Raw genomic sequence first — 12,182 nt, forward strand, 5'->3', positions numbered from 1 at the left:
GAGAAGGTCAAGTTCCTCGCTTGCCGTGACTTCAAGAGTCCGTGTCATTCCCTTGAACGTAGTTTTCCACGACCGGTAGTTTTCAGGGCAGCTGTCGAACTTCGTAAGGGCGGTACTCACAAGATCGCGTCGAATCAGATACTTTGCTACGGCGGTCAGCTCCGGAGCATTAGCTTGATCAGCTTGCTGACTCGCAAAGTTCGGCGTGACCCCTTGGTTGCGAGCGCTTGGTGTGTATGGAGCGTGGCCCTCAGGTGCCGTTGTAGCGTTCCGAGAGACGTAGTGCTCCCCGCCGTCATGCTGCTGCGATTGCGGACGCCGATTGTTGGGCACGTGAGCCTGGTCAAATACGTAGTCCAAAGTGCGTTGAGCGCGGTCTTCGGATGCCTCGGAGACAGCCCGACAGATGTGAAGCTCCCCGCTGTGCGGATCTACGGCAGCTTCCACTGACCTCCGCTTGTGCTTCCGCAGCGGCCGCTTTCCAACTGCATTTCTTCTAACTCTGTATCCAGCTCGGCTTTCTTCCGCTCGATTGCTGCAGCTGTGCTCTTTTCCTGCTCTTCGAGTCTTGCTTTTTCCAGCCTCACAGCCTCTTCTTTCTTAGTGTGAGATGCTGTCGCTCTTTTTTTTTGTACGCGTACTTAGGTGCGCTTCAGCCTAAATTCATATACGTGAATTCAAAGCCCGTAATTCCTCAACACAGCACATTTTTGGCCAAGGAAAGTTGCTGACGATCTTAATTTTGTCTACCGAACGAGAGTAAGGCAGACGAGGTTTGATGTACGGCAACACGATTTACATGGTCGGCTGCCTTATGTATGTACTTGATGCAAGCCACCCACGCAAAAGTCTATGGGACCTCTCGATCGCGCCTGATGGCCCAGGTTGAGGAACACACAGACTGTGTCCACTGGTTGCTGTCGTAAAGAGGTTTTGGTGGTGTCGGTTTTCGGTATGACGGACACTGAGTAAATATGATTGGCACGAGATGCTTTTACACATCGGCCTTACGAAAGTCATTTCGCTAGACATGTAAGCTGCAAACTACAGAAAAAATTGATGTAGTGTTTGACTGCCAGTTTCTTCTTCGGATTATCTTCAGCCACCTTTTCCAGAGGTCTAAGCTGGCAGAAACTTCATGAAATGAAGCGCCGCGGACTCCTTTGCTCACCGGACACCCGAAACGGAACGCAACAGTCACGCTTTTTATTCGCTCGGCATTCGCTCCAGCAAGTGCATGCATCAGTCCGCCAATAGTTAAATGATTACGCTAAACATAACACACAAATAATACCAAAAACAGCACACCACAATGCTTACTTTTTGCTTCAACGATAGTCACAACAGTATTCTGCGCCACCAGCGTGTCGTCTGCTAGGGATGGATGGATGGATGGATGGATGGATGGATGGATGGATGGATGGATGGATGGACGGACGGACGGACGGACGGTTGGATGGATGGATGGATGGAATATAGGAGCGTCCCCTTTGAAACGAGGTGGTAGCAGTAGCTATCATGTTAATTTTTCTCCCTATATCTTAATTATTGTTTTAGATTGGTTAACTATACCATCATTCTATTTATTGAATTTTTGTTTCCACATTACAAAAATTATGTCACTTTTCTGCTTTTAAGCGACCAATCTTCCAGTCGTTTTTGCTAGCTTCCACCACCGGTTTATTCACCCGGCCACTGGTATCTCTAAACCCCAGAGCTTCAGGAAGAGTGACTGCGCCTGCACCGACTTCCGGATGGATACCATTACATTTGAGTGTAATATGGTCAATTGTTTCACTAAAGTCACCACATACAGCACATGCGTCATCTTCATTGTTAAACTTCTTTTTGTAGCTGCGTGTTCTAAGGCACCCTGATCTAGCTTCAAAAAGTAGGGCACCGCCTTTTGAGTTATCAAAGAAAGCTTCCTTCCTGATCTGTCTTTTCCACTTTCGGTATAATTCCACGCTCCGTTTCTTTTCATCGAATTTATCCAATTGTTACCTACTGTGTTTTTCACGTGTTGCTTAACGCTCTTTATTTCTTTGTCCTTGTGACCAGCATACTTACTGGTTAGTTTCCTAGTTATTTTCTTCAATTATGAGTCAACGCCTTTTAGGTATGGGTTTTTTAAATACTTTAGCTGCCCATCTGTTACTGTCCAATTTCCTCAGGCGTTTCTCATATGATATCTTACTCTGAGCTTCCCGTACTTCGAAAGATGCCCAGCCCATATCTACCTGTACCGCCTCATTTGTGTTTTGCGGCGGGAACCTAGTGCTAATCGTCCGACGGCTTTCTGATTTATTTCTAATGTCGACTGTACCTCTGATTTTGGGCACAAAACCGCATTTCCGAAAGTAAGTCCGAGCACCATAATTCCTTTCCAAATACCCCTCAAAACCTGATACCTGTTGTATCCCCACAATTCCCTATGCTACATTATCCCGGCATTTCTTCGCTCTTTGGCCTTACGTGATTGCACACGGTTTCCAATGTATGCCAGTCCTTCGTTTACCCATACCCCCAGATAGTTGCATTCTGCTACTCTGGGTATTTCATGGTGTAAGGCCGCAGTGAAAAGCGACTCGCACGTGGAGTCGAGCTAGCGGTCGAACCCCCCACGCGCCGAGGCCAAGGAGCGAGCGCTGTTGTTTTTTTATCCTTTTCTCCCTTTTTTTGGGCGCGGGCGCGCGGGAGGCCTGGTTTGTTTCGTCCTTTCGCCCCGAGGCGTCGCCAAGAAGCGAACGACAGACGCATCCAATTATCAGCCGGGAACAACAGTGGCACGCTTCTGCGAACCACTTTACGGCCAGCTCGTCCAGCAATCTCAGCGATCTCCCGCCGTGGCGCCAAGCATGGGTGCAGGGAGACGCCGTTAATGAAGCTTTTTGCACTGCCACAAGCGCTCACTAAATGTCCTGCAGAAGGCGACAATAGGCGCGACCCTCGGCCCTCCCAAGTAGGCAATCAGCCCAGCGGCCTCCCGCTGGGTCGCGAGACATTGGGTCCGAGCGACGGCGACTGTACACTGCTCTGGGACAGTGCCCCCCCCCCCCCCCCTTTTTCCTCGAACGGGACGGCTGCATGGCCTAGTCTCCAGACAGATCCCACGCGGCGTTTCTTTCACAAAGGCGGCAGCTGCAAGGTCGCGTCGCAAACACGCCGAGGAGAGGAAGGCAAAGACAGGCGCCGTGTGAGAGGGTTTGGGGACCAGCGAGTGGAAATATTGTGTGTTTTGAATGTTGTATCTTTATTTGAAGTAATTAGGGACCTGGATCCGAGATTATTCCCAACCCACGGGGGTTGTGGCATGTTTTTAAATAATTTGATTGGCCGCTTCATTTTCGGGGCGGATCACCTAAGGTGACCGCCCTTGGGTCTTTGTTGATGTCTTGTATCAAAAAGCGGTCCTCGGACCATGTTCGACAGTCAAGATTGAGGCTCCCTGCTTAGCACGTATTTACAGTCCCTAGGCTTTAACCGAAATGCTCGGTAGAAAAGTAAGGGGTTGTAGAGTGACTTCTCTGTGTGAGTCTATTTTGTCTTAAGTTGCAGTTGTCTGTGTGACTCTTGTTACTGTAACTGTTTGCCAATGTATAATTTTTTGCTTCTGTAAATATATATCTCCTCCTGACCATCATCAGATCATCGTCTTCTGCTTCTCTGCCTGCCGAACACGAACTTAACATCACTGGCGCAGTCGACAGGATTCGGCACCCTACCACAAAGAAGCAAGCATCAAGGCCTCGGGCAGCAGCAGCGGCAGCCAAAGGACGACTGTGAAAGCTAGCTGCCGAGGACGACCAGCCAAGGCGTGACTCCCGGGCGGTGTGCTACTACCCGCAGCGACGCTGGTGACGGGTGAGTGGGATTTCTCGCGTCTGGTCGAGGTTGGCTTGGCTTGTGCTAGGGAAAGTGAGGTACTAGGCAGTAAGGACGCCAGATATGATTGAAAGCAAGGCTTACGCATATCCCCTGACGGAGGAAGAGCGTCTGGTAATTCGGCAACTTGAATTGGATTTTGAGCGAAAAAAAACAGGAAATTCTGAGAGAGGAAGAGAGATTGATCAGAGCGCTGATGCGTGAGCATGCCGGCGGCGGAAAGGCTAAAACTGTGTCCGAAGCAACGGAGCAGCGACAGTTAGACCTTGGCCTCGTGGCAGAAAGCACTAGTGCAGTTGAGGGCTGCCCCTCCCGGTATTCGACGAATACAGATAGCCTGGACGAGCGAAGCGTTGCTAGCTCAGGGCAGTGAGCGGCGGAAACTGCTAGTGCAGCCCCACAGGCGCAGCTAAAGGAGCTTGCGTTACGGGGCGAGACGAACTGTACGACCAGTGTCGTGGCGCGGATAGAAATTCGCGAAGAAGCTGACGACCCCTTGGCAGTATCAGCTATGGCTGAGTCTGGTGAGTCCGTTCGAAAAGACCTCGACACGGAGCTAATCGAAATGAACGGGGACCAGCAGAAGTTACAATCTGAAAAAGGCTTAGCATATCGATCGGTGCGGGATAGCGACAATCAGCCGTCGGAGCCCGACAGCAGCAGCGCGGATCCCGCGCAAAGAAATTTCACTTCCGAAGTGCGAGCTAGTCAGCCGACGGAGACGGAGTGTGCCCCGTGTGTTAATCTACGCGCAACAGGTGTCGAAGCTGAGCTTACGGGGAGGGCGCCCGCTCCATTTGAAACAGAGGGCGCAGTAACGGATTCTGGCCAGTTCGATATCTCTGGTCAAGAGAGCGAACGCGCTAAACTACAGCAGAGTAGTGGCGAGGAGCACGCAGGTGGACCTCTCAAAGTTCACGCAGGCATGACAGCAAAGGGCAGCCTCCGAAAGTTGAGGCCGCCAGAGGTAAGGTGCGGCGACGTGCCAGTTGTAACCAACAATTTGCCAGTGAGGGTCAGTGAGAGGATCTCAAGCGCTAGGGCCGCGAGAGGTGACAACGGTGCACCGCAGGCGCTGAAAGCTCCTAATGCACGACAACGCGAGCGCCGAGGCGCGCACGAGATCGTACCGGCTTCGAATGATAGCAGCGGGCGCCTGCCCAACTCACTTCGTCAGCGCAGGAAACTACATGGGCTAGCCTCGTCATTAGAGTCCCCGTACAAATCTTGCGCAAAGTACAGAGACGAAGAAAGCCTCACTGTCCAATTTTGTATCTGGTTGGCATAGCCAGGCGTGAGGGTTCCTGCTTACCCAACGGGTGGCGGGCACGGAACTGTTTGGCGGCACCAAAAAGTGGTGTAAAGACAGTTGCATGACGGAGCGGGAACTGTGCAGTGGCGTGAGTGTTCCCGTCACCCGCCGGGTTATGTGATGTGTGACGCGCGTGCTACAACCGTGCGCCACGGAGGAGTGCTTTTGTGCTGACACTCGGGCTATGGCGACTCTGTGTAGCCTACACGCGCTCTTGTAGCGCATTTTTTTTTTGTGTGTACATGTGCCTCATGTATAGCAGATATAGGGCACACTGCTGTGCGCAATGCAGGATGTGGCGGACTCTCATGAAGAACTTTCGTGTTTTCAGTGCCGTTGTTTGTAGTGGTTTTATTTCCCGACTTCGAGTGTACGGTTTCCCTCAGTGGGGACGGATTTAGGTGCGCTGTAGCCTGGCGAAATGGTCGCCTGAGGGGGAATGTTGCGGCCTGTGTTTTTGTTTTGTGTAAATGACCGGATTCCAAGCTCATTTATCCTCTTAGGAGGGACATGTAAGGCCGCAGTGAAAAGCGACTCGCACGTGGAGTCGAGCTGGCGGTCGAACCCCCCATGCGCCGAGGCCAAGGAGCGAGCGCTGTTGTTTTTTCTCCTTTTATCCCTTTTTTTCGTGCGCCGGCGCGCGGGAGGCCTGGTTTGTTTCGTCCTTTCGCCCCGAGTCGTCGCCAAGAAGCGAACGACAGACGCATCCAATTATCAGCCGGGAACAACAGTGGCACGCTTCTGCGAACCACTTCACGGCCAGCTCGTCCGGCAATCTCAGCGATCTCCCGCCGTGGCGCCAAGCATGGGTGCAGGGAGACGCCGTTAATGAAGTTTTTTGCACTGCCACAAGCGCTCACTAAATGTCCTGCAGAAGGCGACAATAGGCGCGACCCTCGGCCCTCCCAAGTAGGCAATCAGCCCAGCGGCCTCCCGCTGGGTCGCGAGACATTGGGTCCGAGCGACGGCGACTGTACACTGCTCTGGGACAGTGACCCCCCCCCCCCCCTTTTTCCTCGAACGGGACGGCTGGAAGTCCTAGTCTACAGACAGATCCCCCGCGGCGTTTCTTTCACAAAGGCGGCAGCTGCAAGGTCGCGTCGCAAACACGCCGAGGAGAGGAAGGCAAAGACAGGCGTCGTGTGAGAGGGTTTGGGGACCAGCGAGTGGAAAGAGTGTGTGTTTTGAATGTTGCATTTTTATTTGAAGTAATTAAGGACCTGGGTCCGAGATTATTCCCAACCCACGGGGGTTGTGGCATGTTTTTAAATAATTTGATTGGCTGCTTCATTTTCGGGGCGGATCACCTAAGGTGACCGCCCTTGGGTCTTTGTTGATGTCTGGTATCAAAAAGCGGTCCTCGGACCATGTTCGACAGTCAAGATTGAGGCTCCGTACTTAGCACGTATTTACAGCCCCTAGGCTTTAACCTGAAATGCTCGGTAGAAAAGTAAGGGCTTGTAGAGTGACTTCTCTGTGTGAGAGTCTATTTTGTTTTAAGTTGAAGTTGTCTGTGTGACTCTTGTTACTGTAACTTACAGTTTGCCAATGTAAACTATTTTGCTTCTGTAAATATATATCTCCTCCTGACCATCATCACATCATCGTCTTCTGCTTCCTCTCTATCTGCCGAACACGAACTTAACATCACTCATGGCCTTGTATTTTAAGACCCTGATCAGTTGAGTCGTTGAAAATCATCAGACCCGACTTAACTGCGCTAAACCTGAAGCCTAGAGCGTCCCCTTCGTCTCCGCAATACTTAACTAGAATTCTTCCAGACTCTCAGCTAGCAGCACAATATCGTCTGCATACATCAAACCAGAGAGGATCATAGAAGGGCATCCGACAGCGTCGCCGCACGGAGGACGCGCGCTCTCCGGCGGACGCTGCAGGCATTTTCTTCAGGAGGCATTGACAGTTACAACGGGTGGCGCTTCCTTAAACGAACAGCTGTGCTTACGCAGAAGCTGCACAGCGTTTGAGTAAATGGAGGATATCGCTTCCAATTTCGAAACATATCATATAGTGTGGTTTACCATTCTGTATTATTTTTGATAAATGAATTCTGCTTTGCTGTTCGTAAATTCTCTTCTCCTGATTCCTCACAAGTGGCCACAACGTATACCGCATATGAAGAGCAGGAGAACTAAATACTCTAAATCATCGCAATCACCGCCCCTCGTCTGCACCCAGTGGAGGACAAACGCTCCAAACTGCTATACGACTGCATGCTATTATGATTGCTGCAACCACATTGCGGCTACGACCAGCTTATGCATATTCTCGCCGCCTCTGTTTATGCGCTTGTTTTTTTTCCATTCCGTGCGCTCTAACAGACGTCGGTTACGTTTTTTTCGCAAGAAGTGCCTAGCTCACGCCTGTTTTAATTATTTTGCTTTCTTTAGTTTGAGTTGAGTAATATGGACTCCTAGGTAGAAAAAGCAAGAGTTAAATACACGTATCTCAGAGAATTCTTGTAAGTGCGCGCATCGATGTCAGATGCTCATTAGGGTTACGCGTCTGAAGTAGGTTTGTTTTTTCGAAACTGCTAGTGCACATTTATGACACAAAAAGACAGGATGGAAAAGGACAAACCAGTTAGAAGCAAAAAGGCACTTGGAGATGCCTGTTTTGTTTCGCCACTTTTCCGTTTCGGCGCTTTGCATCTCCAAGTGGTTTCGTTTTTGATGTGCCTTGGTTTATAGCGCTGTGAGGAAGTTCTCCTTGGACCAAGTCTATGCCTCGGCAAACGCCTGCTTACTGATGCATCCGGGATGAAATGTATACAGATAGCTTATAGTTCATTTTATATGAACGCCCTGCATTAAACCAGACAGAGCTTTTATACAGGCTCACTCGTATTACTTGACTGCCCTGGTCGCCGCGAAAAAAAGAAATAGGGCTAGGGCAGAGCTGCAAAATACGAGGGCTAATTTCTGAAAAAAAAAAAACTCCACTTTTCAAGATTGGAACTACTTTCCCAAAGAGCTGCCTACCAAATATGTTAACCACTGCACCCCGCGGATCGTTGGAATTGTTGGCGTTATTTTCACTTCATATGCGATGTGAATTATATGTCACCGCCTACTTGGGACGTTTTAATTCTTCGCTTAAGGAAACAGGAAAATGATAGCGCTTTCCGGAGGGATTCGAACCTCGGACATTTGATTGGCGAGCTATAAAAGCTACCGACCTGCAGCCACACATGACGCCCTTGTACGGTAAGCATTACGAGCCATCGGGAGGTTACATGTATGCACTGTGTTCTTTCAGATAAAGTGGTATCTTACCTCATTTCCTCGAATCTTTGCAAAACATTTTCTAAGAAAAGGTGTTCACGCGAATCTAAGCGCTGGCTCTTTTGCAAGGAAGAGCGCGTACGCCAAGCGCGAGTGCGGACTCTTTCGCCGAGTCAAAGCTGTCAGAGTCCCGAATCGAAGCAGCGTCCTTGGCGTGGTCACCACCAAGGCCTCATGTGTTGCTGTGTTCCGACACTGCATGACAGATGACGGCACAGAACGCAGAAAACCGGGAGAAAGTGACCCCGATAACTCTATCATTGTGTTGTCAGAAGGGCCTGAATTGGCGACGTTCACCAAGTTATTGGTTTGGTGTCCGTGTTTTTGAAGTCGGAACGGAAGTCAGAAGAATATTATATACGGCTGCCTGCAGATTCAAGTTTAAGCTAACGAACATTGTTTGCAAATTTGCGAAATAAATTATTTCTTGCGTCTGTCTCATTGAGATATCGCTTCGAAAAAACGGGGAACTGAGGGATTGGAGGGGGGGGGGGGGTCGTTTTATATCCTTTTAATGGAAGTTTTATTTTAAAGACGTGCTATGGAAGAAAACGATGCTCTCGTAGAGGGCATTTATGGCTAAGTAATTGAAGCACAAGTCAGTGGTACGAAAACGTAGCCCGAACGTTATAGGTGTCAGTGGCCATGATTCACCAGGTCCTTCTCTCATATAATTAAATCTATGCGTTTTGCGCTATTACTCTATAAAAAATAGAACATGCTAAAACTGCGGCGATGAATATAGACTCTGTACAATATTTATGATGTGAGGGTGGCATAGGAAGAGGCCACTTGGCGACAAACACGCAAGAAAAAAATGGGTCTATTTTGAGCACGGTTTCTTTCACAATTAAAATTTGGTTTCTAAAGCATCAGTCGGCACTTTTTACCGCATCGTATAGGAAGCAAGAAAAATTGCGTTAGTTCACTTTGTTCGTGTGACCTTTCTTCACGAGCGAAGGTGGTGAAAAGATTTTATTCAAAGAGCTCAACATCTCCTGAGGGATCTAAATAGACATTTGCAGCGTCTCATGCTTCGTAGCCATGAAGATGAGGATCCACTTTCTCCCTATACGTTCTGAGCATGGAATAATTTAGAAAGCGTCGATTAGTCTGCCTCATTCCATTTTTTTTAGAAATATAATCTTTTAACATGCTTTGTCTTCGGAGCAAGTATCATTGTTTATTGTCTCTTTAAATGTAATATCACAATGTTTCCAATTTCCATCGTTTATCTCACAGAACCGAGTCATTCTTTTAAAAATATCGTATCACTGCCCTACATCTTGCACCAAAGGCTTTTGGTGAGGATTATCAGGACTGACGTTTTCAATCAGTTGTATGCTCTTCTCGTACAGTAAAGGTTTCCTTCGCAGATACAAGCACATGGTAGAAAAAACAAACACAGACAGAGTAACGGCTATCAAGCAAACGTATACGAAAACGTTGGGAGCGCTGTCCAAGAACTGGCCGACCAGAAGTGGCGGAGACAGAGATCCAAGCCCTCCTGTGACCACCACGATGGACATCATCTTGTTGCTGATGTTGATATCTTTGGCCACCCAGGCCACGACAGCGGCATTTAGAGGTCCCTGAGCGATGCCCGCTAGAGCACTGGCTGCCCATAAAGCTGCAGGGCTGCTGGAACCCCACGCCAATTGGACAGCAGCTGTTGCGACGAGGAGGACGTGCGCGGCGATCAACACGGAAAAGGCAGACACCTTGAATGTGATGAGAGCAGCGGCCAGGCGACTCCCAGCGAAGCACAGGAAGTACACGGCCACGAGGCGAGAGGCCAGGGGCTTGGAGAAGTGGAGGTCGCACTTGACGGCAAATGCTGTCATCATCTGTGATGTTGTGCACTCGAGGGCGACGTAAACACACATGTAGGCACACAGCATCGCTTGCGTTATCCGAGCGAAGCGTATGTATTCCGCTGACTCCTTCATAATCCCCCCAACGCCGCTCACAGCATTTGTCCTCCGGGTGCTGAAGCTGGTGTTGTCGATGAAGTAGAGGGCGGCCATAGAAGCTACTAAGACGAACTGGAAAGCACTAGCAATTCCAAACGCACAGTATATTGTGCTATCACTTGGACCACCGTCATAGTGCGTTGCATTCTTATATTCCGGACGATAAATGTCCAAGTGATCTGTACCATTCCGCTTCGTATTAACTATATGCACAGTTGCATTCGTGTCGTGCGCAGACAAGAAAGGTCTCGCAATGAAAGGAGCGGATAGGCAGCCGATGCCGAAGGCCAAGTGGAAACCTTGCAGAGCTGGGCTGGAGTTTTCGGGCCACATCTTCAAGATCCATACGTTTGCGCCTAAGTAAAAGGGGGAAAAAAACTGTCAATACACTAAAATGTTTAGGTACGTTTGTTTTGTCAAAAAAGTCAGGCTAGACCCTAGCATTACCAATTCTTTCGGGCCACATCTTCAGGATCCATATGTTTGCACATGAAGGAAAGGAGAATAAAAGAAAGAAACAAAAGCTGTCACTACGCTAAATAGTTTAGGAACGTTTCTTTGGTTAAAGAAAATGAGCCCTAGACCCTAGCGTTACAAATTTTTAATTTGAAGCAATCTTGAACAAATTTAAATCATGTCCTCGAATAACTCTGCAACCTTCATGGCCTTATCGGGCATCCTTAGGGGCATTTTTTGGTTCTTTGAATTAGAAGAGACAGACAGAAAGGCAGAAAGGCCTTTGTCCGTACAGAGGGATCGGTGCCAAACAGGAAGAACAATTCTAGTTACGTGCTTCTTTCGTCCTGTCGTGCTTCTGTCTAAGAGCGTTACTATATACGGGTCACTACAGAAAAAAAAAAAAACAATGTGGCGCATTTCGAGCGGCTCTAAGTCACTGCAGGCTATCAGGACCTCAGGCACGGCCGGTCTCGAGGGAGCGCGCGCTCTCCCTCGAGACCGGCCGTGGATCAGGACACTAATCCGCCTTTTTCACATGGCCGTCCTGCGCATGTTCGCACCTCCTGGTTGAAACGGCCAGCTGCGCATGCGCAGTTCTTGGCCTCAGTGGCCAGTGAAGCCACAGCTGATCGCGGAGGCTATGTGTAGGTAATATTCGTGACAGGCGTATGCGACAGATGGCAGCAGCTGTCAAGTACACACATCTTACTTCGCAGGCGGCTGCGGCATCCAAGGATGTTTTCAACCAGTAGCATGCGAATCATCAACCGCTTCTCAGAGGGCGCCACATCTTGTGAAAACGGTGGATTGGAGGCATTTGGTAGCAGCGTTGAAAAGGGAGGAACCTAGAAGCCCGTCAGTAGGCGCAACTGACTTTTCAGAATGTCGCCCGTCAGATATGATCCGTTGACCGGTACCTCGAGCAAGGGTCATGTTTCATAATGTCTAATTTCATTTGATTTGACTGTTTCGCCGATCGGCATAAAAGCAAGATGAACAAAACAAACAATAACAGGAATGAATGGTCTGACACGACGTTGATGCTCGCACCACGCATTGCTACTACATCCGGTAAAGAAATGTCGCAGGGATCATGCTCTACCAATGTGCAGCATAGTGACAGTACAGTACTTCTTAAGTGGAAATAGCGCCGAGAACGCTCGTCAGATATGTTAAAACGCGTCGTCGCACATCATTCACCAGTGGCGTCGCCGTACCGTCAGCTGCTGAATATCTATGGGGTGTATTGTT

At 49.3% G+C, this 12,182-nt stretch overlaps 1 protein-coding gene across 1 annotated transcript in view; it reads right to left on the reverse strand.

Annotated features, from left to right (window-relative positions):
• Window positions 1–9,060: 9,060 nt before the first annotated feature.
• Window positions 9,061–12,182, reverse strand: part of LOC146190179 (sodium-dependent glucose transporter 1A-like) — a 47,342-nt gene continuing 44,220 nt past the window's right edge. Inside the window, exon 6 of the mRNA XM_084604910.1 lies at window positions 9,061–10,828. Coding sequence (XP_084461036.1) covers window positions 9,771–10,828 — 1,058 coding nt within the window. The 3' untranslated portion in view covers window positions 9,061–9,770. The remainder of the gene's footprint in view (window positions 10,829–12,182) is intronic.

This window comes from Amblyomma maculatum, chromosome 5 (genome assembly GCF_055883805.1).
Source record: "Amblyomma maculatum isolate TAMU_Amacu chromosome 5, ASM5588380v1, whole genome shotgun sequence".
Lineage (NCBI taxonomy): Eukaryota > Metazoa > Arthropoda > Arachnida > Ixodida > Ixodidae > Amblyomma > Amblyomma maculatum.